Raw genomic sequence first — 27631 nt, 5'->3', positions numbered from 1 at the left:
TGCTTTGAATCCTTAAAGATTTACTGAAACTTAGAAATCCAATCTTGTTACTTTATTCATAGCTTTAAAAAAAATTCCAAAATGCCTTTGTTATTCATAAAATTCAAAACTCCTTCAAGTATTTGCTCACTGGTATTCAACTAAACACATTCCCTGTTCATTTGCTTCTCATCTCTGAGTAGTGGAAAGTGTGGAAATATTGTTTATTTGAAAATATCTGCCCTTAAATTGACTTTAATTAATATAACCTTATGAGTAATAAGGCTTTAGCTATTTATATGAACATTACCTCTATTATGAACTTCTGCATCTTTGCTTACTCAACATTTAACATATTTTGTCATCAGTTTGTGACTTTTAATTTAAGAGAAAAGACACTATGGGTGGGAGTTTGGGGAGGGATGAGCTGTTTACAGTGAGAACCCATCTTTAAATTTCTAGTAACCTCACAATTCTCCTAGACATTAAAATTACAAACAGCACGATAAGTATTTATGTATAAAATTAGTTTCAACCTCTAGAATAACCAAGCCTACCTAAAATACCAACTGACTTCAAAAACTACATCTCTTTTCTCACTCAGTATGTATGTAATATTCATGACTGATTCACCTACGGATAAAAAATATCTTTAAAAAAAATCCTAATTAGCAATGCATGCAAATGACATCCCTGTGATCTGACCAAAGTGATTCCCCACAGGTATTCTATATCTTAGCACATTATTTTTCAAACTCAGTGCAGCAGTTTTATACTTATATTTATATTTATAATATAAATATATAATATTTATTTTATAATATAAGTATATAATATTTATTTTATAATATAAATATATAATATTTATATTTATAATAATAATATAAATTTATTATTAAATGATAAGTGGTAAGTAGTCACATTAATACCTTTTTAAAAACCTGTGTCTTTTATCACCTCAGTTGAATGTAGCACCAATCAGTGGCTGAGAACTACCTCTAGGTCACACCTGTTTGTTTAGAAATGTCAAGTTATAGCATGTAGTGATGCCACCATGCCAGATTAAAGAATAACCTCATCTATGGAACCATCTTTTATAAAATTGCACGGAATTCTTCTAAATAAGTATCCTTTTCAGAATGGAAGTAGAGATCCTTTTGATTCCTTAACCTGAAGGGACCCCTAGACATGCTGCCCCTTCCACTGAAAAAAAAAACAAATTTCTCCAGCAAGGTGTTGAAGATTGGATTTATATATTTTCCTAGTAATCAGCTGAACAATTTTAAAACTAGTTCTGGTATGTAAGAATGGACATCATAATTATTTTTTAAATAGAAATATAAAATTGACTTGGTCTTACTCAACATTTTAAAGAATAAAATAAATTAACTCTATAAAGCACTAAAATCCAGAAACAAAAAAGAAAAGGTCAACCTACATATGAATATATAATTAGAAGAACTATTTCCAAATAATGTCATGTAAATTTTAAATCTACTTCAACTGAGAGATCAGAAGAGAGAATAGTGATTATTAACAAGCTGCAATAAAGAAAAGCAATAGTCCAAAAAGTTTCATGGAAAAATGTATTGAGTGAAAGGGCTTTGCTTAATTTCTCTGAAGGTCTGTCAAGGGGTTGTCAAGTGATGTTGACTCCCTTTTTGAAAATGGCTTGTTTACCAGCCTGATGCTTTCTAGCTCAGAGATTATAGCAAAAGCAAGCTATAAATTGTTACATTCCCACTAGCTTGCATTATAAATGTTCCATGTTTGTAGAACAAGTAGTTTTCAAATTATACATTAAAAGAAAAACATGATTTAATTATGTATCATTAATACAGTTAAGTCACACAAAGTTCAACACTTAACTGAAACCTAAAACGTTAACATCTTTGTGAAACCAGTCCCCTTTAGGGCTACAATTTCTTTATGACAAGGTACCTAAAGCCTTAAACATTTATATACATCATCTCCATAGTTAACTTTTTACTAAGTATAAATTTCTGCATCAGTGCTATCTTTGAAAAGCTAATATGAATACAGTAAGTGACATCATCTGAGGCATTTACTTACTACGTACTAGGCACTTCTAAACCCTTTGTATATTTTACGTCATTTCATCCTCATGACTCTATAAAATAAAAACTATTATTATTTACATACACTAAACAGACAGGTCAAACCCTGGGTCCACAGCCAGAACACCCAGGCGATCTAGCCCAAGTTATCTGTGCACTCTGTCACATTATATTGTCTAACAACATTAACTTACAAAATAGAAGTTATAGATTTGCACTGCAAAGACAACCAGCATAAAACTAATCTTTTAAAAGGCTTATCTATACAAATAGTTGAAAAAAAAAATTTTATTCCCATTAAAATTTCAGGAGGCAACTGAAGAAGACCTTGATTTATAAATTGAAACCTATAAAGTTTACTGAAATTTGACAGCCCCCAAAAAAGAAAAAAGCAATTACTAAAGTGACACAAAAAATTGACATATTACTGACACACATGGGAAGAAAAATTCATGTTTATAATATACTGATGAAGAATAGAAAATTACTGTAGTAACTGAGATTTATGGATTGATATCCAAATTTAACAGTTCCAGATTTGAAGAGACAAAGTGCTCCCAAGTCAAGCACAAATAAAAGAAAAGGATGACATATATATATATATATATATATATATTTATATTCTGCTTAAAAATCTTTCATAATTTTACCTTTTGGTTTCGGGGTAAATCTTGAGCATTTGACGGAGGCTTGTAATTCAGAACTAATCTTCTAAATTCCAAAAGATTGAATAATGACTGAAAAAGAACAACAATTTAAAAAAAACTAAGAGAAAATTCTACTAACAGAACCATAAAAATATGACTGGTCTCAGAGATTTATTTTTGACTATACTACTTACACACAGGATTGTGGCCACTAGCACAAGACCTATTAGCTCCCAAAGAAAACGTCAAATTTCTTATCTATTAACACACTATTCTTGATCACTAATAATACTTATTGTACTGGAAAGCAGAAAATTTTATGTGGACAATTCAAAATATCTAGTATATATCATATTATTAAAGGCTGTCTTTCTTTAAGTGCTTAATAACCAGTTTCCTCAAAAAAAAAAAAAAAGGTGGACAAATGCAAAGTCTAGAACTTTTTAGACATGTCATATTTATTGAGTTATCTTGAGGTACCAATCTACAAAAATATATTACAAATAAATTTATGGGCTAGTTGCTAAGTGACAGGGACATAAAGAAATAATAATCTCTATGCTCATGGAGACACAATAGCCTAGAAAGGACAAACATATTATAACAATAGAAATTTGACTCCAACATACAATAATATTAATCACACAGAGTATGACAGCATACGAAAGATGCCCATGGAAAGGCTTTCTAGAACTGTTTTTTAATCTATAGCTTGTAACACATTGTCATCATGGTGAATATCTGTTTAAAAAAAATGAAATAAAATACAACTGAAATTATTAAAACATGTCATGCCTAGTAAATATACCACAGAATACTGCTTGCAAAATTTTCACTGTATGCATTTTACACATACATATATGTGTCAAGTGCTTTACAATGTAATAAGTATTCCTTTCTGGGAGTCACAATTTATAAACCTTGAAAATCACTGTACAGGAGGCAATAATGTACAAGGTCCGAGCAAAGCTGTGTAAGCCAATATGATAGAAGATAAAGGTAACGCCACAAATCAATGATAAAACAAGGTTTTGTTTAGGAGCTGGGTGTTGGGAAAACTGGCCCACTATATATAAATAAACAGAATCAGATACAGATCTATATAGATATGGACGTGCTTTAAAGACCTAAATATGAAAGGAATATCATAAAGCTAGTAATGGAAACTATAGGAAAATATTTTGGTTATCTTGTAACCTGTAAATATTTAATTAAACAATATGAATACATGAGATAATCCATTTATTCCCTTAATAAAAATTTATGAAGCATCTACTACATGCAGACATGAGGAAGACAGGCCACAGAAAAATAAAACATACTGAATCTCTGACAAAATAGGAATAGTATGGAAAGTGGAGAGTATGCAGCCAAAATGAAAAAGGAGCCGAGAAGCATGTGCTTTCAAACATAGCTGTGTACCAGAGTAATGGTGGAATTTTTAAAAGTACCTAAGAAGCCTCTCAACAAGGATATAAGGTACCACAGAAAACTCTGAAGTACATCAAAGAATCAATGGCAAATTTCAAGAAGAACAAAATTAGCAATTCAGATCTTGATGTACGATGGGGTTACATCTAGATAAACCCACCCCAAGTTTAAAAATGACAAAATAGGATAATCCCAATCCCACCTCTTTGCTCTAAACTCCCATTGGGAAACATTTTCCTCCTTCCTGAATACCTTCTTGAATAATTGGAATTTCTTCAGGTGTAGGTCTGCTGGTGATGAAGTATTTAGCTTCGGTTACAGTAAAAATTGTTTTTCTTCCTTTTTATACAATTTTTGCTGGTTGGAGAATTCTAGATAGCCAGTTATTTTTTTCTAGCACTTTGATGACAGAATTTCTATTGGTTAACAAGTCAGCTAGCTATTAGTCGAGTTCTGTTTCTTTATAGAGGTAATAAAGGCATATCTTGTTTTACTGTGCTTCACTTTGACATGTCTTGCAGATATGGTGTTTTCTATAAATTGAAGTTTTATGGAAACCCTGTATCAAGAAACCAGCACATTTTTCCAATAGCACTTATTCATTTTGTGTCTCTACGTCATATTTTGGGAATTCTTAGAATATTTTAAACTTTTTCACTATTATTCTATTTGTTATGGTGATCAATGACCAGGGATTTTTAATGTTACTAATGTAATTGTTGTGGGGCTCCACAAATCATGCCCAAAAAGACGGCAAACTTAAGCAGTAATGTTAAGTGTTTGATTGTTCGACCAACTGTCTGTTCCTTTCTCTCCTCCTCAGGCCTCGCTATTTTTTGGGACACATTAATGCTGAAATTAGACCAGTTAATAACCCTACAATGGCTCCTAAGTGTTCAAGTGAAAGGAAGATTCACTTGTACAGAATTGTACAAGAATTGCCACTGATGTGGCAAACTTTACTACCATCTTATTTTAAGAAATTGCCACAACTACCCTAACCTTCTGCATATACCACCCTAGTCAGTTAGAAGTCATCAATATTGAAACAAGACCCAATAAATTATCTTTTAATTAAGGTACATACATTGTTTTTTTAATGTAATCTTACTATACACCCAATAGTGTAAACATAACTTTTATATGCACTGAGAAACCAAAAAATGCATTTGCCGCATTTTGTTAAGATATTCACTTTATTGTGATGGTATGGAACAAAACCCATGTAATCTTCAAGGTATGCCTGTACATCTTTTTCACCTTGCTACTTTTAGGGTTTTCTCTTTGTCTATAGTTTTCTCCATTTTATTATGATGTGCCTTGGCATAGTATTCCTTATATTTATGCTACCTGATTCCTACTGCTTCCAGAATCTATGGCTTGATATCATTTATTAGATTTGGAATATTTTCAGGCATCTCTTCAGTCATCCTCTCTTTTTTTTTTTTTCTTTTGCCCTGTTCCCTTTTTACTCTCCCTCTGGAACCATAAATACACTATGTTATAGCTATTCACCAAGCCCAAAGTATCTCTTTCATGCTCTTATCTGTATTTCATGCCTTTAGTCTGAAAATGTTCTTCACACCAATTGTTCAGTTGACTAATTCTCTCTTCAATTGTGTCAAATGTACTGCTAAAGTCACCCATTGATTTCTCACCTTTATTTTTCAGTTCTAAAATTTCTATTTTGCTTTTTCTTAGTATTTTACTTTTCTACTGAAATTCTCAATCTTGCTTTTAATTCCTTGAGCATATTAATAGTTGTTACAACAATCTAAATTTCAGGTTTCATATTACTGGTTATTTTATCTTTATCTCTGGATATGCATGGATACAGCTTATTTCCTGGTATGACTGACTATAACTGATTTGAGTACCAGCATTTATTTTTACGTGAAAAGTGGAGAAAATTCTAAGTTCTAGGTAATACTACCTTCTATCAGAATTTGCATTTCTTTCTGGCAGGCAGCAAAACTGGAGCCATCTGCAATTCCAGATCAACTTAATCCCAACAATTCTGAGATAACGCTGGGATTCAAAAACTATGAAGCCTGGCCTATTTTCAATTCTCATTAATCCAAGGTTCTAGCCCTCTAGAACTGAATGAAAGTGTTAACTACTACTCCAATTCTGTACAAAACTTTGCTTACCTTTGCAGCCACTCAGCAGCCCTTCTGAAATTGCTTCAAAGATAATTAAAAATCAACCCAACATATGAATTTTATTCTAAAAATCCTATTCTCTCAGACCTTAGCCTCAAAATCCCAAACTGCTTTAGTGTTATGTGACATAGTCTTCAAAAGTTGATTTGTTCCCATTGTTTTGGTTTGACTGGCTCAGGTTCCAGCAAAATATGACCAGGTATATACAGTCTAAAACTACTTAATAAGCTATTACACAAAGCAGAACTTGTAACCATTAAAATAAATCATGGAAATTAATGTTTTTAAGTCACTACACTCTATATCCTCAATCACAGTTGTAATAGTATTGTTCAACATATTTCTTAAAGAAAGATGGGAAAGGGTGATTGTCACTACTGCCTAAATTGTGTTTGTGACTGATGCGCCCTGAAAACAAGTACCCTTTCATTCAGTTCAAAGCTAAAAAGTATTTATAAAAATTTTGAAGAGCACTTGGTAAAATGGAATTTGGCTAAACTCTTGATAATAACAGAAAGCTATAAGAGATGAGATTTCAAATAACTTGTGGAAAACAAAGAGTGATAACAAGAGAGCAAAGGGATATAAACTGTTTATAATGAAGATACTGTGGAGAAGCAAGATCAATTCTCCTTAGTGGATTAAAAAAAAAGGAACAGTATCACAAAAGTTCAAGGTAAGGTAGGAACTGAAAACACATGGCATGATTAAAAGATAAAAGTCTGTATACAGAGCAGTTAAATCCCCATGTCCTTCCCAATACAAAAAGGTCAGACAAATACCACCTCCTTCTGTGGGATATAGGATATTGTCTTTGGATATAATTGAACTGAACTGACTTGGGGTCAGAAAAATCAGTCATAGTGTGTGTGAGAGGGAATAAAGATTCAGGGCTACAAATAGAAGGATTAAGTAAAACTCTGCAAAGTGATCCTCAATCAACCTTCCCACAATCTCCTTTCTCTCAGGCCTGCTTTGGCAAGCCAGCAATCGGTGCTTAACACAGAGAGAACAGGAATCTAGCTTGGACTTGAGATGGAGAAAACTTCTGTGGTAAGAAGAAAGAAAGAGAGAGAGAAATACAGCTAATATGTTTACACATATAGAACATATTAATAAGACCATAACAGAGATGTATTTAGAAAATTTTAAGAATAAGTATATAGAAAATATAAAGGAAAAAAAAAGGTATTTTCCTGACAACACCAGGAAAACAAAGGATTACAAAGAGGTACACCCAGTAAATCACTGTAATATTTACAAAGTCATAAAAAATGTGAACACTGACTACCAACTATCTTAAATTTATGATATAACTATGTTGGGAATAAAAGGAAAGGCAATTCTGGGTAAGTGAAATGACAAAACTAAATTTACATTTATCTCATTAGGAATGCATGTCATTTAGGAAAATGAAGATAAAAGGAAAAACAGCTATAACTGGTAGTTGCTATTAAGAAGCAGAACTATGTAGCAGGGAGGTTTGGGGCAGATAACTACTGTTTTTCATTATAAGCCTTTTATTGCTGTGGAATTTTTGATTCTCTTTGAACTAGGTACTTAAATTCTTTTATGAAAATTTAAGATTTAAGAGCAAATAATGTGGATAAATATGTTAAAGAGTATCTTTTTTTTTTTTAAGATTTTATTTATTTATTTGACAGAGAGAGATCACAAGTAGGCAGAGAGGCAGGCAGAGAGAGAGAGAGGAGGAAGCAGGCTCCCTGCTGAGCAGAGAGCCCGATGCAGGACTCGATCTCAGGACCCTGAGATCATGACCTGAGCCGAAGGCAGCGGCTTAACCCACTGAGCCACCCAGGCGCCCCTGTTAAACGGTATCTTAACATCTTTTGAAAACCTGCAGCATCTTCCCAATTCCATTCATCATTAGGGTGATAAAAGCATCTATAGTTCAACACTGTATTATATACTGGTATAAAACAAGAACCTAGAAGATGTGTTCTCTGCCTTCAGGATGCTCATATTTTAGTGAACCTGGAGTAACATGACTTTTGAGTAAGGGACCCATATCTTTTATCTTGCAACTCACAACACTTATGAGTAAGAAACAGAGCTTGAAGACTTAATAATAGGAACAGTAGGTCTATAATAGAAGTAAACTGGAGCTGTACAAGGCAAACTGAGAAGGATGAACACCTTACTTCTGAGCATCTCAGAGGCATCCAAATGCAAAAGGTACCAAAAGTCACCATGGGAATCTATGAATTATACCCCAAACTAGCAAGAGAGGAGTATACTTCTAAGTAGCTACTTCATTCACTGATATCCTAGTAGAGAAAAATCAAACCCCAATATTCCTTTATAGGTGTAAATTCCTGGATAAAAATAATCCTGACTAGATAAGGGGTTAACGACCAATCTAGGATAGTCAGCCTAATATTGCTAGCATCCAAAAAATTATTTAAGCCAACCTCTGTCCCATCTTCTCTTGGCTTATAGTCCCTTTCTGATAGTGTCCCTTTTCTCCCAAAATATTGGTCCGAGTTCCTACATAAAACAAGTATAAAGCTATACCCTCTGTAGCCTGTGCCTACTACCTATTTTGCTGTTAGAGGTTTACTATCCACATAAATTTCTATAATTGGCCAATGTACTTATAAGGAAAAGAAGTCCCAATCGTTTCACACTAGTCCTGCCAACTAAGTAAATTCCATGCCTGAGAAAATTTTGTAATTGAAACTTTATAGTACATTTACATCATAGTTTGAACAAGTTCCAATTCACTTGGAAAATACAATAAGAAACTTCCAACACTAACAGAGATTTCCTGCCCAACTTTTCTTTCATAGGTGAAAAATTCCATTTATGATGATAAACTTTTCTGTCTCAGATGGGATCTGTGAAATTAAACAATAATTTCACAAAATGAGAAAAATAAAAAATGTTAATTGCTAGAGATGAAAATGAAATGCTACTTAAATAGCATACAATAAAATTACATTAAGAAAAAAAAAGGGGGGGGGTGAGAGTATGGGGGAGGGGGAAAAAAAAAACCTGAAGTGATCTTTTGACAAATTTTTCTGCCCACCCACAATTTTCCAAAACTTGAAGTATAACGTATTTCCACACACCAAAGCCAATGATCTTCATTATAACCCAAACTTTTCAAGGCTAGAGGTCACTTCTAGGTTTCCAGATTTCTCAAAAAAGTAATTTAAAAATATATATTAGTAACAATAATCCCAAGAACCCTATACTAGCCTGCGTTAGAACACTACCAGTTAAACAGCCACTACATTAAGGTAAAATTTAGAAATCAGTAAAATTACCTCAATTTCAAATAGAACAAGCAATTTTTTCCAGTCTACTCTCCTCCCCACCAAAAAAACACCAAAACTTTGAAAAGTAGAATAAAAGCTAGGATCAGCAAAATACCACTTAAAATATTTTCCTAATGGTTAATAATAAAGAGTATGCTATTATTCATAGATTGCTTTAAGGAGATTATTTAATTCAATATTTTATAATCTGATGGATAACATTATCAATGTCTAATGGAAAATGGTAAAGAATTAATGACAATACTCCTATCTCATAAAAGAACTAAAAAAACAAGAAAACTAGCACATATTAAGATACATAACTATGCATACAAAAAATTTCCATTTTAGAATAAGGATCTCAAGAAACATTTGATAAAGGCCTTCTAAGTTAAAAAAAAGTATTACTTTTAATTATCAGTATTTATTCTTACATCATTCTCACATACACATTGAGAATTATGTCAGTCTACACCTTCCTCAAACAAAATGTCTCCTTACATTAAATGAGACAAAATGAAGAGTATTAAGAGTCATTAAGAAGAGCATTTAATATTAAGAAGAGTATTTAAATGACTATAATTCTATTAATAACATTAAGAAGAGTATTTAAATGACTATAATTCTATTAATAACATTTTCCAATATATAAAAAAAACCTGATTTGATTACCAACAACAATAAATTCAGATCCGATTTCATATCTTGGTTATCTCCTTCTCAAAATCTGCAGAGAATTACATACAAAGACATTTTTCACTCTTTCCACGCTGACAACAATTCCTACTAGCAGGGAGGGAGGAGAGATTAATTCCAAACAAGTGAAAGGCGTAGGCAGTGCTCTCCTGTCAAAACTCCAAACTGGGGTTAAGGACAAGGGAGAAGTGAGGAGTCCTACAATCCACAAATTAGTTCCTTAGATAGAAGGGCATATTCAAACCTTGTCTGCATTTATGTTTAAAGTACACAATCTGAAAGAAACACAACCCAACCCACTTTCCATTGCTAACCCCCAAGTAAGATCTTCATAAAGATCCTTACCTGAATAACAGCACTAAACCAGCAAGTATTGCCAACATTCTTTAGTCCAACAGGAGCTTTGTCTTGCCTTTTTCTATCATAAGGGTTTCGAGAATCCCTCCAAACTTCTGTAGGTGTTCTCTTTAAACATGCTTTATTTTCTGCTATGCTGGCTTCAAGAACTCTTTAAGCAATGGGGAGAAAATTATGAAAAAAAGAAAAATACAGCATTAATTTCATGCCACACAGTAGGAAATAACATACCACAAATAGGATCTTAATTAGTTAAGTTCTGGACAGTGAATTTGGGAAAGCACTGTCAAACACTATCTTTATTGAAGTAGACTTTAGTTTTCTTTTAAGAATATAGCAATGGCAAACACACCAAGTGAAATGCACTCTTTCTTAGGAAAAAAGGAAATCTCAAATGCACAAAGACAGTGCTATAAAACAGAAAATGAGTTGTGTTTCAACAAATTCAAGGTTTAGTTCAAGGAAAACAGCACCAAGTTAAGTTTTCTAAGAAATCACTACAGTAAATATTTACAAAATAACACAATGACTAGTCTTCTATAACAATTACTTTGAATCATCAGGAAAACATTAAAAACTAAACAAACTGCACTTTTACTCCTGACCATTAAATCCCTTTGCTATTAAAAAAAAAAAAAAAAAAAAAAGCTAAGGTAAATTCTAGGATTCCTCTCAGTTATAGAGATCTATCACTCTATGACAGCTAACTAGAGAGAATATTTACTTCTTCACCCAAAAGTTGACCTACGTTCATATCAGAATAATAAAAGGTTCACCTCTCCAAAATAAGTTTACCTACAGAATACTTTAAATACATCTAAACATAGCAAGAATAATGCTACTTTGCTTACAGTAGCATTTACATGCTGTTCTTGCTCTTACACATGTCGCAACATGCTGTAAAATCCTGATTCCCGCATCTGAACTAGCAAAGCATTTTGCCTGCTCAAGACATGTTATTACCTACTCTAAATTAGCATAAGTAATACTCAGGTGTCTTAATCAATTTTATGTTAATTTAAAAAACCTCAGCAACAATGGGTTTTTCCAACATTTGGCTTAAGAAAATCTCATTCATGCTATATCATTTTTATTTTAAAGGTTTTGCCCTATCGGATTAATATCAAATTAATATAGCTATATCCCTTAATTATGGGGACAAAGCAAATTATACTCCTTTCTCTAACAGTATTATTTTCAACATGATATTAGATATAAAGCAGTAGGATTCAAACTTATAATTATTTAAAGTAACTTATATGAATACAGGATACAGCCTTTCTTTGGGAATCAATGAAACCACATCCCAAAAAATAGCTGGTTAACAACAAAATGTTATGTTACAATGCAAAGATCAAAGTACAGTCACACATTTAAAAACGAAAAGTTTACACCTCTGTAAACTATTACAACTGATCCAACATAAGCGGCAGTACTCTGCCCAAAAATCAGCTCTCACATGCAATCACAGCCCCTAGGAGAATTTTTCTTATAAACTACTTGCCACTAAAAGGTAGCACAACTCCTTAGAAGATATTTAGTTAGATGAATTGGGACAGAAGAAAATCAGAATTTATCTAGACCATTCCACTGACACTGAGTTTCCAAGAACATTAAGGGGAAGATAAAAAGTAAAAAAGCCAACCTGAAAGACTTTTTATGGTCAAGCTGTACTGATCAGCATAATATAATAAGAATAAACAGGAACAAACTGATTTTGTACAAGACAACTAGTTTATGCTCAAAAGAGAAAAGTTAATACATAGTACACAAAAGGCTAATGTAATACAAAAGACTGCTGTATATTAGAAGGTATATTTAATTTTTTATTGACTTTTATAATGAGTGTTTTCACAACAGTTTTGTTCTTTTTGTAATGTATGTGTGTATTTAGAAGTATAAATAAAGGAAACCTATTTCCAACATGGTAATTAGAGATGAATGAACTGAAATAAGCCATGAGTTCCAGAAAAGGTAGCAACAATATCACAAACAGGACAGAAGAAGTAACACCACTGGTCATATAAAAAGATATCTTCAATTCAGTCAAATGGTAGATCTCATCACTCATTATAACAAAAATATGGGGTTTAAGGAGATACGTTAATTTTAATATTCCTTAACCATACCCTATGGCAGAACTATCATACTAAAAGATGTGGATGAATGAATGCCATGACTTTGTGATCTTCTTGATTTAGAGCTTATAACAGAGTTTTGTATCACCAGGGACTTACAACATACTTCAGTAAGTTTCCCAACACTTCTTCCTGACTCCTAAAAACCTGTAAGAAGTACATTTATCACATTGCATCAAAATTATTTATTACTCAGCATCTGGAGGTCGAAAACACAGAGCTGTTTCATTTCTAAAGCGTACATGATAAATACTAGAGGCTAAACAAAGTCTGAAGTAAATGGATAATGAAGATATTAGATGTTGCTGCCTTTTTGCTTTTTCTTTTTCTTTCTTAGCAAAAGCCCAACTTCTAGCACAAATACTACTCTATTCCCAAGCCCCCATTCCCATTCTGTAGTCCAGTACCGCCACGATGAATATAAACTTTCTATAAAGCCAAGTGCTACATAAAGATTCCTTCCCTGGTCTCACCAAAGTAAAGCCACTAATACTACCGAGGCTATGAAATAGAAAGTATGCAACAGCTACAAATCCAGGTATTAAGTCTGTCAGTAGAGAAAAAAACTAACACTGCAAATCTCAGAGCTCAAAAATAGCTTATAACAAAATATAGCATGCCAAGAGAGGCAACCCCAAAAGCCACAAATCAAAAACTAATTCCCACTACCCATCACCTGCTTTTCTTATCTTTCCAACACTGGTCATGACCATGCAGCAAAATGAAAGGTTGACAAAACGTTTTGCTCTTTTGATCCCACAGACTATATGGAATATTTAGAGCAATTACTTATGACAGATGTTCACCTTCCTATTAAATTTTTATTGTACTGATTTTGTTTTTTGGGTTATTATGCTAGTTTTATTATGCTGGTATTGTTTAAATTTAAATTACTTAAATTGCATTATAGCAGTAATGTTGAAAACATCCTACTTTAAATCATCTAAGTATGTTTAGGGAAACATCATATACACTGAAAAACATACATATCTTGTAAGCTGTATAGACCAACAAAAAAGAAAACAACAAAGAAAGGAGGAAGGGAAGGAAGACAAAAAGGGAGGGTGCGAAGGAAACATTTTGTTGATTTTCTTTTTTAAGAAAATATAGTATTATTAGAATCACACTAAACCCATGAGTTAGTTTAAGGAGAACTGACCATTTTTACAATGTTCAGCCCTCCAAGACACTTAGGTGGCTCAGTCAGTTAAGAGTCTAACTCTGGACTCAGGTCATGATATCAGGGTCATGAGACTGAGTCCCATTTGGGGCTCTGCACTGGACGTAGAGCCTGCTTAAGATTCTCTTCTTCCCCTTCTGTTCCCCCCCCCACCCACCCTCACCCTCAAAAATTACAAAGTTCAGTGCTCCACTTTGTAAAATATAATACATTTCCAATTATTTACATACTCATTAATGTGTCTCAATGATATCCTATTAATTTTTTTCCTCGGAAGTTCTTGCCCATTTATTAAATTTATTCTTAGTCTGTCACAGTTTTATGTTTAAATGGTAGCTTTTTAATATTTCTCCTTATCATTCTTTTTTATATATAGCAATATACTTTTTGCATATTGATTATCAAACTGTTCAAAACATGTTTTGGGAAAGAGTTATTTTGGGGGGATAATCTGCATATGGTAACACATTTAAAATGTACAGCTCAGTGAAACTTTTTACATATGTATAAACCCATATGATCGCCATTCAGATCAAGATACAGAAAATTTCCATTATTCTAGAAAATTCTCTCATACCCTTTTCTCAGCCAACAGTGTCCTCTCCACCTGCCAGAAAATTAACATTCTTTTATTGCCATAAATTTGTTTTGCGTTTTTAAACATCACATAAATGGAATCACTCAGCAGTCACTCTTTTGTTTTAATTGTTCATAGTTTTTAGTTATTATGAATAAAGCTACTATGTACGCTTTTCTCAAGGGTCGATACCAAGGGGCGGAAACACTAAGTACTAGCATAGTATATGTTGAAATTCATTAGAAATTCCCATTTTTTCCCAAGTGGCAATTCCATTATACATTTTTACCAACAAAATGTGACCATTCCAGTTATTCCACATGTTCACAAACACTTGGTATTTTCTATTTTTTCATTTTAGCCATTGTGATAGATATATAGTAGTGCCTGATCTCTCATGGGATGGCTCAGAAGTACGCACTACCAAGACGACCATCACTGCTGCAATCTATAATCCTACCCAGCAAAGCAACATAAACACAATCATGTGCTGAGAGAAAATAAGAGATTCTATGTTTTCAACAGAGGCTACCACACTGCCTGTCAGACCCGTGACTCCTACCCGTGATTCCTGCCAAAGTTGACTTGTCTCATTTGAGGAAGGATACACTATATGGGGTGTGACTCCTGCCCAATTCTGGAAGACTGACTACAAAGAACCTTTGACCACCCACCTCTCTCCTTACTCACCCCAACACTTCTTGGGACTATCACTGGTGCCTCATTATTGACACTTTTTCATTTCAAGTTAACGGCATTGCTATTCCAGTCTTATCAGTCAACTCTGGCCACAGTCAGCCCTTGAAATGAATCTGGTTTTATATTTTCGATTCTTCAGACCAACTGTAATCTGACAGTGGTATGCCTTTTTATAATAAGAGCTACTCAAAAAAATGGAATAATAAGCATTCTATGGATCTTTAATGATACATAGGCATGTGATACTGTTGAGCCCCAGAATTATTTTCACAAAACAACTAAAAAGATTTATAACTGCCTCCCTCACTACTCCTGTTCAACACATCTTCTTATAGCCGTTTCCTCTCATAACAGCTTCCTCAATAATGATCAGGATGAAAAGGGTGGGAGTTATAGAAACCAATTTTAAAAATTCAGAATCCCACCCTAACCATTGCTGGACATGATGCTTTTTTCTCTCCCCTAATGACAACTCTAAGACATCCCGGTTGGGAAACCCCAGGTTGCTCCCAATCTTCTACCCAACTAATTCAAAGTCATTTTATGAGACCAGTCATTTTCACAACAAACACATCACAGACACAAATCCATTACAATGCCGTTTATTAGCAAATTCCAACTATCCATATTCCACTTGTTCCCTATCTAAGCATTAGTAACCAAGAGATAATTATAATTAATACATCTAATCCTGACATTAATTAAGGAGTAATTATATTAAGAAGCACACTTTAAAAATGTTCAATTTCTTGAGAAATTTCACCATGGAATTTATGAGTACTTAAAGGATTTTAAGATATAAAAAGATAGGCTGTAACTCATTTAATCATAATGTAGTATTCCAAATGTATGAATTCATATTAAAGTATATCTGCTAAACTATAACCATCATATGATAGTAGGAATTTGGCAAAATTTTGTTATGCAAACTTTAGTAATGAATAGTTAAATTTTCTTTTAAGCATGACATATAAACTTTTTCTTAAAAATACATAATTTCCCCTTTTGAATTTAGAATCCTAAGCTTATTAATAAACCCATAGGAACAAATATCTCTTTGCCAAATGTTTATAGCCAGAATCCTTACATTTCCTTTTTTCTGACACAGTGATTTACATATGTGCTTATTAACTGCACATTTTACATTTAACACTTTTTAGTTAACTGTAAATTATAAAATCTACAAATACCACAAAAAACTTGTATTTTGCAACAGTAAATTAGTATGACTTACTCCTACAGAACATAATGTTTTATGTAACATTTTATGGCATACTACACTATATCAAATCTCTGTAATGTTATATACAATAAAAATATTTATGGAGTGTTCATTATTTTAAGAATATATTAAAGCTTAGAAGACCAAGAATAAAAAAGAACACTATCTTAAGAGATATTTGTTTCCACCTGGACAAAAACGATTATCTAGAACAATATATAACATATACATTAAATTTTATAACAGATTAGGAATGATTTTAATCCTTTAACTTTAAAGTTATTTTTACTTATTAACTAATTAATACATGCTATTTTAATCTGAAAACACATGACACAAAACTACTGACACTATTCACATATAAGCTTCCATACTTTATTCTATTTGTATACTAATAAAAAATCATTTAAATAAAAACATACATACACTTTTAAAAACAAGATTTGGCATATATTATGGTATATATTTATGTACAAATATATATAATATGGTATATGTTCTATTTTATAATCTTTTATACATAATAGATCATTTCCTTTAGATATAATATCCAAGTCATGTATTTCACATTTAAAATATTTCTCACCAAAGTTGTCAAGTTTTATAATTATTCAAGACAATTATTTCATTCCAATCCATTTTTGAAACAAACATAATTTTACAATTTTTCTAAATCCTTCACAAAATAAGCCTAATTACAATGTCTAAAGACAATGTATGAATTTTTGATTTTTCATTTAAAATTACTGGCATTAATTGGTATCCCCCCAATTGTAAAGGACAATGAATTTTAATTTAAGTCTTTCTATCTTTCTATAACATCTTATGAAGTAATATTTCCAAAGTAACATTTAAGACATTAAAAAGTATTACTAAAAAAATTATGTGCCTGCTAAATATACCATTTGGAGACATCTCTTACAACACAGTAATCTCAGATTACTTAGCAAGAAATATATTAATGATACCATGCCGAGGGAAATTATCTGAGGAAGCTAGTACATTCGAAACAACTTGTGTTATAGGGAAAAGAACACTGGAGTCCTAAGATTTACTTTAGCTGTGTACTTTTGCAAAATCATTTAACCTCTTAAAAGATCAATTTCTTCTTCAATAAAATAGTTACCACTGCCTCCAGAGTTGTTTAGAAGATATTATATTTTAAGGATTTTTTTTGAATCAACATTGTTTCATGATAAAGTAAAATTTATTTTTATTTGATCCATAAATGAATCAAAATGTTCCAAACTGAAAAGTTTTCATTATTAAATCAATAGGTACATTCTATCACACATCTTGGAATCTTGTCTATTTCTTTAAAAAAAAAACAAAAAAACTTATAAATATACTATTACATTATAGGTCAGAAGATGGAGAGAACTAAGGCCTGGGCTAAATCCAGCTGGCAGCCTGTTTTTTAAAACAAGATTTACTGGACCATAGCCACACTCATTAAATTATGTATCATCTATGGCTGTTTTGGCACTACTATACTAGAGCTGAATAACTGTGACAGAAACCAAATGGTCAACAAAACCTAAAATATTTACTATTGGCCCTTTACATAAAAAGTTTATTGACCCCTGCTATAAATGACTACAAACTGAATTGAACAATGTATCTAAAAGAGATGAGGGAAGAAAAAACAAATCAAAAATTTATTAAAATATACACCTAAATTAAATGCCTCATAATGCCACTCCAAAATCCTAAAAATCTAAGCTCCAAATGCAATCAGAGCTAGAATATGGAAATTTTGGTTACAGAAAATATAAAAACAATACTAAAGTTTATTAATGGATTTATTTAGAATAACAAAGTATTATTTGTGCCTCTTGAAATTAAAGCCAATTATTATTTCTATTATAAAAAGTATTTATATCTACTTTATACAAATTATGTTTTTACCTGCTAATGGCTTGCTCCTCATCAGTTATTCCAGTCTCCCTGAATGCCCTGTTTGATTCCGCCAAACTCAAGGCAATTGCTCTCTGAAGATCATCTTTATCATCTCCAGTGAGATCAATCACATCTGAAAAGCAAAACTATCTTTCTCAAAATTAAAAGTCAAACAAAATGAAGGTAATTCATATCATGGGGATTTTATACCCAATATACCCTTTCAAACCAAAGTCAGCACCAATTTAATTCTCCTTAAGAGCTCTCTGAAGAGACTGCAAACACATTTTAAATTGGTTATATTTTAAAACTTAGTGTTTTTCCCTACAAAATATGCCTAAAGCATTAAAAGTATAAATATTTCTCACTGTACAGGAATCTCAAAATTTCTATGAAGCTTTTGATTAAATCTCAAAATTTCTATGAAGCTAATAAGTAGAAAGGCCACTAAAAACAGGTTTTTACCAACAAAAATTGAAATCAACATAATTAAACATTTACACTTATGCTTTCTGGTTTATCCAAATATACATACACTACAGTTCATGCATACCACCATCTAGACATTATCTAACAAAATATAATAATAACTGAGATCTCAAAAATTATGCTTCAAAATTAAATGACCATAAATGCACAAACATAAATGTTTATGTATACATTTTTTAAAGACTGGAAGAACATATTAAACTGTTAACAGCGATTAATTCTGGGGAGAAGGGTTATGGGAAGAGGAACGAAGTATCAGGACCTTTCACTTTCTATTTTAAACACTACTCTACCATCTGAATTACTGAATGAACATGCAGTCCTCTCCATTTAAAAAAACTTTTCATTTCACAGAAAGAAATATACAAATAAGGATACCATTTTCTTTTGTTCTTTTTCTTTCTGTTAGAAAGAAAATAGTCTTGATGCTGTAGTTTTTCCAAAGAATAGAGGCTACAGCTATTACTACCTTCAGAAAGAGCTTTTTAAACTAATTTCCCAATATATACTAGTCAATTTCCTTCACTTAAAAGATGACAATAATACTCCCATTGTCATAAGAACCATAATATATTGCTAAGGATTACAAAACAGTATGATAAGACAGAAAGCTACAGCTTTGTGTGGTCAGGCTTATGTTTACAGGTATTTTGGGTATGTTTTACATTGATTTTGTTTATTTGTATTTGAGACATGTTAAAAATCAAATTTTTTCTTTGTAATCTCACAAAAAATATTTTTTTCAAGAGAAGCATAGAAAGGGGGTAGGTGATGGGAAATAAAATGCCTGCATTTTACCATCTGACTCTAGTATTATGCGTAGTTACTAAAAAAGAATGTGCCACACTGAGAAAGAAATAATGCATATGGACAGTTTCAAAAGTCTACTTCTATTGTTATCCATACTTTTACTCTGAACAGTTGCTTAGAAAAGGATATTTATAAATATTAGAAATCATAGTTGGCTATGGAAGGTGTTTTTTAAATGTCTTTAGAAAGTATAATAAAACCTCATGAAAATATAGTGAGTCGGGTCCAAAAAAATTCGGTCAAGTAAAATGTAGAAAGGAACATAGCAAGGTAAGTGAAATGATGGAGCATGCCTACATACACCAGCAGGCCAAAGGTTTCCTAAGTCTTGTTTACAAGACCCAAGTCCACCTAGATCACAGCTGTAGATGGATGTCACCCGGGTGGAGCCATCCAGCCCAGCTTCCAAACTGATGAAGCGGCTTGGACTAGAGAGGCATGAATGTGCCTCAAAAAATGAGAACTATCATAGTTATTAAATAATGATCACAACTCAAATAAGTAAAGAGAGAAGATTGTAAGTAAAATAATAATAATAATTTGAAAATCAGAAAGAAGCAGAAAAACCAGTTTGGGGGATATGATTAATTAGCCCTCAGACTCCATTCCCTCATCCTCTTAGTGTGCTTTCTTCAACCACAGAACGTAGTAAGATGAAAACAAAACAAAACACAAAACACATCTAGTTTCCCAATTCACTTACAGTTACAGTTCTGAATAAAATTTAGGTTCCACCTGCTAGATGCACTAACAGGGGACACAGAAGTTGGAAGTGAGGGGGAAGCCTTTATCCTGCTGCTCTGGGCTATTTTCTCCAGCATGACTGAACAGATACAGGTTGTTCCACGCAGCATTCCAGTGTCCAATTTCCAGATTCGGGGATGTGAAGAGATAGAGAGAAGTGGCAGATAGACTCTGCATTCCAATGTTCAGGCACAGCTCAGCGGCAGTTACCTAATCCTGCATGCTTGTTCTCTGGGCTGCAGCTCTAGAAGTACCTTCTTGAGCTGAGGAGTCCCAGAGGCAGCCTCCTGATGCACTACCTTCCTGACAGTGGCAAATGGAGCAGCTTCCCTGGCTGACCAGTCCTACAAGAATCTGGGAATCATTTCACAAGGCTAAGCCAGAGATCCCTCTTCAGGTCTATCCAGTCATTTTTCTTTTTTTAAGAACCTAATCCTCTGTATTAAATTTCTTCTTTGAAACTATCTGGAGTGTTTACTGTTTCATGTTTGACAAGTATAGGAACCGCTAGAGTAGAAATGCATTTAGAAGTAGCAACCTATAATTAGAGCTTTTCATAATTTAATTCTAACCTAAGCAACATAAAAGCAAAAAACAAGGCAAGGTGTTTTTAACCCTATTTCATAAATTACTGAAGTTGTGAGAAATGAAGTACACCACCATTAAGAATAAAGAATGGCAGACAGGCTTTAAATTTCAGTTTTCTATTACATCTTTCTTCTACACTAGCGATCTCCAAGAGTGGTCAGTGGAGCCTTGGGTATTCCCACATGACCCTAAGACAGAAGGGGTTTCCATAAGCAAAAGATATTCTCACAAAAATACAAGATGTTAATCGCCTTTTCTCCCACAACATATCTGCACTGATGATGCACAACAACAGCATCTTTGCCCAAATCGAGGCAGTAGCACCAACTTCTCTGGGCAATTCACTGTACTAAAACCACACATACTCACTACTAAAAAAAGGGGGGGGGGGATTTTATCTTATTAAATCTCAAACACTGAATTATGTAGTCTTAATTCTATATGACAAAACAGGAAGTATGCATAGTACTTCTGCTGCATCCAAAGTAAGCTTTCACTCAAGAGAAAACACTAGTGCAATGCTTGAGTTGCAAGTCAGTTAAACTGGCTGATTTTTTTCTTCTCGGAACTAATGAATCACAAGCTAGGATTTCTCAAACTTCAGAATTTGGCAGATATTTTTCAAGAATAAACAAAGCAAGCCTGTCACCTAAAGGAGAACAAATAAAAATATGTGTTACCAATGAATAATGTGGACTTTTCAAGCAAAAATGCTCACTTTGGAAAACTTTTTTCTATCACTATGCACACATCTTCCCAACACCTAAAAGCTTTTCTGGGGAAAGCAAGTGATAATAACAATTTTTAATTGTTTTATAATGCAGACATCCTTCCAACATTTAGAATGAAATCTTTTCCATAGTATGATAAAATCATGCATAAGTAAATCCATTCAAAGAGTAAGGCAAGTTTCTAATATTTGATTTTTGACCCATTTCCTGACACAGAGTTCCAAAATCATTTAGAATTTCCTGGGTGATAGGAGCACCTTTTTCTCTAATGAGAGGACTCCTCCTGGTAGACTCCCGTATAGCTTCAGGATGAATGCTGGTCACCAGAGAAACCACACCCAGATGAGAAGCTTGGAACTTTAAGAGGAACGTTTTTCTCCCAGGAGGAAAGAAGGGCTAGAGATTAAGTTAATAATCCATCATGCCTACCTGATGAACCTTCCATAAGTCCCTAAAGTACAGGGTCTGGAGAGTTTCCGAGCTGGTGGACATATTCACGTGCTGGGAGGATGGCACCCCAACTCCATGAGAAAGAAGTTCCGGTGCTTGGGACCCTTCCTGACCTTGCCCTATGTACCTCTTCATCTGGCTGTTCACCTGCATCTTTTATCATATTCTTTTTATACCAGTACATGTAGTAAGTGTTACCCTGAATTCTATGAGCTATTATCACAAATTATCAAACTCGAGGAGGAGGTAGTGGGCACCCCCAATTTGTAGCCAAGTCAGACAGAAGTGTGGGTAACCTGGGGACCCACAACTTGTGACAGGCATCTAAAGCGGGGGGCAGTCTTGTGGGACGGAGAGCCCTTAACTTACAGAATCTGAAGCTAACGTCTGGTAGAGAATGTCAGAACTGAATTGACTTGCAGGATACCCAGCCAGTGTTGGAGAATCAGTCAGGTGTAGAAAAAAATTCACGCATCTGGTGTCAGAAGTATTTTGAGTGTAAGCAAAGGAAGAAACAAGCAATAGTATTCTTTAATGCTAGAATGATAGGCTAATCAGAGACTATTTGGTCCTTAACTGAAAAGGTGGGCTTTTTACTTAAAGCCATGGAGGAGGTTTATTTATTATTTGTAATTTCATTTTAATTACAATAATTTTCTCCACGATATTCCCATTACTCCATAAAAATTCTTTCCATAGGGTATTTTAAAACAATACAGCAATCCTCAAAGATTATTATAACCTACTCATATACCAAAAACGTATGATTTTAAGACCAAATTTTAACAAATGAAATGTTATTTCAATAGAATGGTTAAACATGAGTTTCTTGTTTTTCTAGAATTAGAACAATTTCTCCTATAACATGAAGCATGTAATAAACTATTTGTTTCACAATGAGAACTAGCCTTTTATGACTTTCTTATATGCTTATACTCAAAAAGGAACAGAGAACACACTTGGCTATAAATAATTTCTAACAACTGAAACAACTTCTAATTTCAATTATAAAAATTTAGACTTTTTAGAATTCCATCCAAATACCTGAGGATTATGAATATTTTTATATTCATATAATATATGAATTTCATAATATATGAATTTCAATGAGAGAATACCTCAGTGAAACACCAAACTTTGTTTCAATCAACCCTCCCCCAGTACTAACATAAACACAACTCAAGGGCACAAATGTGTTAGTGTTAGCTGAATAACACTATAGAGTATCTCAGGTTACAAAAGCCTCCATCATTTTCAAATCTGCCCAAATTAAGACATTTTTTCTATAACATACACCATAACGTAACACTCGCCCTAATAAATCTTCCACTCTCTATAGGACTACCATTTGAGTAAAACTTAAATACCAACTATGAAACATTTCTCTGCTTACTCTAAAATATAGGCAGCCATGAACTTAACCAGGAATTAGACTTTATATGTATGCATTATTTGTAACTCCTAATTCATTTTCCCATAAAAACTGCATATTAAAATGACAGGAGACTTCAAAGTTAGTTTACAAAAGTCAATTTAGCCCACAATACAGTTGAAACAACAGATGTAAAGATTCTGATTTTAGGAGACAAAGAAAAAGTTCTTCCATTGTTTTCCTTACCTACATAGGGTTAAACCTAAGGGAAATCTCCCCCCCCCCCCAATAAGTCAAGTTTATATTTACCACCAGCAAAGACTTCTAGGCAGGGGAATGATATGAGTAGAAAGAACTGCTTGGGGTTTTAGGAGTTAAGAGTGTTGATAAGAGCTTGACAAGAGCTGTAATAATAAATACCAAGCAAGAGCAACTGAAGGGAAAAGTATACAAAAACTGACAGAACTGCAAACTAAATGATTATTTTAGGAGATCAGGAAGAGCTTGTTTAAAAAACAGCAGCAGCAGCAGCAGAAGAAGAAGAAGAAGAAGAAGAAGAAGAAGAAGAAGAAGAAAAACTACTAGGCCACCAGAAGAATGAGGATGCCCTTGAGACAGGCAAATATGAACAAAGGGATGGTCAGCAGATGAGGAATAAGAAACCGACCACTTGGGGCACCTGGGTGGCTCAGTGGGTTAAGCCGCTGCCTTCGGCTCAGGTCATGATCTCAGGGTCCTGGGATCGAGTCCTGCATCGGGCTCTCTGCTCAGCAGGGAGCCTGCTTTCCTCTCTCTCTCTCTGCCTGCTTCTCTATCTACTTGTGATTTCTCTCTGTCAAATAAATAAAGTCTTTAAAAAAAAACAAAACAAAACAAAACAAAACAAAAAAGAAACCGACCACTCTCACCCTCACTAACTCTCTTCACCATGGCTATATCCACACCATTCATCTCTTGAGCCAAATATCCTCCTGCATAGCTTGGGATGCACCTGCCTCGGACACCTACAAGCATTACTCCCTAATGTCACTCAGGTATCTGTATAAATATTAACTCATCCAAAAGGTCATTCCCCAACGGACTCTTCTGTCTTGGCATATCTCCTGCCTGACATACAACCACATCCCTGTCACCCTCCGTCCCTTTACCCTCCTCTGTTTTTCATGAACTTACTACTACCTGACATTATTTATTTATTGTTAACTGTCTTTCCCCTAAATAAACTGAGACTCTGTTTCCTAATGGCCTAGAAAACTACCTGATACAGATGAGGCAATCAGTAAATATTTGTTAAACAAATAAAGGCTAAATCTAGACTAGGGAATAGAGATAAAAATGACTGGGTCATCTTCAGAGTGGCACTAATTAAAAGACTTAAGAACATATGCTTTATCCACCTACAATTTTTTCTAGTAAGTGAAAGGACAAATAGCATCATAAAGTATCATGTTAGAAGAACAGTACTTAAAAGCCAGAAGATATACACAATGTAAATTGTTTTTCCCACGCCACTCCCCCATTCTCCTCTGCTCCCAGTCAGCTCTTAAGATGTTCCAACTTTTCCAATCTTCTCACTGCTGAACTCAGATTCTCTCCAACAGTGAGGTCTGAAAAAACCTTCTGTGATGATGGAAATATACTATTAATCTACACTATCCAATACTGGTGGCCACTAGTCACATGAGACTCCTACTGAGCACTGAGAATGTGTCTAGTGCAACAGAGGAACTAAGTTTTAGTTTTAAGTTATATTTAAATCTAAGTTGCCACGCAGGACTATAGGCAACTATACAGAACAACTCAGATCTAAAAGATCGTGTTCTGTTTTTAATAATAGCTGCTGAAATTATAATGGCAGCATTGGAAAGGGAAGTGAATAGTAAAGGAGCTGTTCCAGAGTTTTGTCATAGACTTGACAGTTTTTCAACTTGGACTGTGAAAAAAAATTAAACATTCAGTATTAATCAACAAAAGTTATAGCCCATGACTATCATTCCTGAAATAAAATTTAAGAAAATTCATAAAGTTACACAAATCATTTTGTAGTACATGTCTAAAAGAATTCTAAGTACACACTTAGAATAGAGTAGAAGCCTAACATATTTGCATACAACTGGTTACCATAACTTCCACACCACTGTAGTATCTCATTTTTAAGGTTAACCTTGACTTTTGGGGAATCATCAAACTAGTTTTATGCATTAGAAATCTCTATGGAAAAAGAATTTAACTTCCTTTGCATTAACTGCTTTTCTATCCATATTTGAACAACAGGAAAACATATTTGAAGAACGGGAAAAATACTAGCTTTCAATTAATAAAATCCTAAACTGATCAGCATAAGCAATTTACCCTTAGCAGAGATGAATGTACCAGATTCGGCTCTATTTATCACATGAGCTTTAAATCACTGTGAGGCTGGCCAAGCAATCTAAGAGCAGAGTTCTAAGACAGAACCCCTCACTTTCTATGCAATCCTTACCTAATAATTCAATTCCTTTTGGGCGGGGGAGGGGGGAAATACTCTGATTCTAAATTTGTAAAGGGTCGAACACCTAATAGTCATTCTGATGTGTCATAACAATTTCTCTAAAACTTATGCCAATAATATGTGGCATTACTTTCTGTGTTAAAATTACCTACCCAAATCCCTCTCATCTTTTGATCCATACTTTGATTGCTCAATTGTAGTACATCTTGTTCTGGTGGGCATATACTGTTTTTTTCCTGTTTTAAAAAAGTTCAAAAGAATTTAATGGTCATGAAAGAAAGAATGTAACTATTTGATTTCAAGTTGAGCAAAAGCCTCCCATGGTCATGTCTATGACAGATTTTGCCATGACACAAAAACTTAGCAGAATCTATTAAGTATATACCTATGATAGCGCAACATCTTGCACTGTTTCCTAGTCCATTCTGTATTAGTATTTTTACAGCATAACTCCAACACAATTTTACTCCCAACTTAAGCTGGAGGCATGAAGCATTCATTGACAACTCACAATATCCAATCTAGACAAGAGATCCAAGTAGTGAAAGAGGATGCCTAAAATTTTAGCTAATATTACAACAAATGATTTATGCCTCTCCTCAGAATTCAGTAGAGTATGGAAAATTACAAATGCAATAAAAAGACACCAAGTACATTACTACTTAATTCGTTATAATGCAGAGTATAAGCTTTCCTTGAAATGTTTTCTTTTTCTCTCAAAAATGAAAGGTAAAAAGGACAATCACAGTCCCACTAACTACTGAAAATGTAATTACTTCTTCAATATTAAGTGAAGGTTCACAAATATGTGTTAAGTCTTTAAACAAAGTGATACAATTGTATCTTCTGACCTATCCAGTTATGCATAACAGAAAATTTCCCCAGAACACCCAAATGTGACTTCTATATTTCTTTAAATGCTAACCTCTTCTAGTCATTAAAAAAAGATGTATTTTATCCCTTCTAAAGGAGCTTATATCAACAAGGAATCTTATGTATTTAGCATTAGAGACTTGTATTTCAAAATATAGATTTTTTTTTTTTTTTTTGTCAGCACCATAACCAATAGATGGCACACTTAAAGTCAGTAAGGTTTTATGTTTTAGCCCTGGTTGTAAGAGACAATACTTAGAAGGAATAAAAAAATACATTAATTAAAAAACATGCCACATTTGAAAAATTAAGTTAACTATGGTCAACTTTCAAATAATAATGTATTTCATATAAAATGGAGAAAATGCTCAAAAACAATCTTTATATCTAGAACAATCCCTTGAGAACTTGCTCACACTCTGATCATTCCAATACACCAGACTCCAGTAGCACTTACATAGTTTTATCAATAGAGGCCTGTGTTTGAATATATATTTGTAATTATTTCCTATCTTTCTTCCTCACATGTTTTACCACTCCTTCCAAGAATTAAAAATACACAAAAGACTCCATTTCTTCCTAGGACCAATAACATAGTAACTTGAAAAATCTGTTGCCTGTAAGAAGTCTCCTTACTTTTTCACTTCTATACTATGTAACACTACTGTGACACTGCCAAATTTTAATGCTGAATCTATTTCCTAACAGCAACTGTACTTCTTAGAACATTATGAAAT

General features: G+C 33.4%; 1 protein-coding gene across 2 annotated transcripts in view; it reads right to left on the bottom strand.

The window, feature by feature from the left end:
- USP25 (ubiquitin specific peptidase 25) overlaps nt 1-27631 on the bottom strand; it is a 132532-nt gene that overhangs the window by 73509 nt on the left and 31392 nt on the right. For both annotated transcript variants that reach the window (XM_059392170.1, XM_059392171.1), the window contains exons 4-6: nt 18356-18479; nt 10620-10782; nt 2708-2794 (exon numbers count right to left, since the gene is read on the bottom strand). In XM_059392170.1, the coding sequence (XP_059248153.1) occupies nt 2708-2794; nt 10620-10782; nt 18356-18479 (374 nt within the window). The remainder of the gene's footprint in view (nt 1-2707; nt 2795-10619; nt 10783-18355; nt 18480-27631) is intronic.

This window comes from Mustela nigripes, chromosome 2 (genome assembly GCF_022355385.1).
Source record: "Mustela nigripes isolate SB6536 chromosome 2, MUSNIG.SB6536, whole genome shotgun sequence".
Lineage (NCBI taxonomy): Eukaryota > Metazoa > Chordata > Mammalia > Carnivora > Mustelidae > Mustela > Mustela nigripes.
The sequence above is the reverse complement of the archived record's forward strand: the minus strand, read 5'-3'. Positions and strand labels throughout refer to the sequence as shown.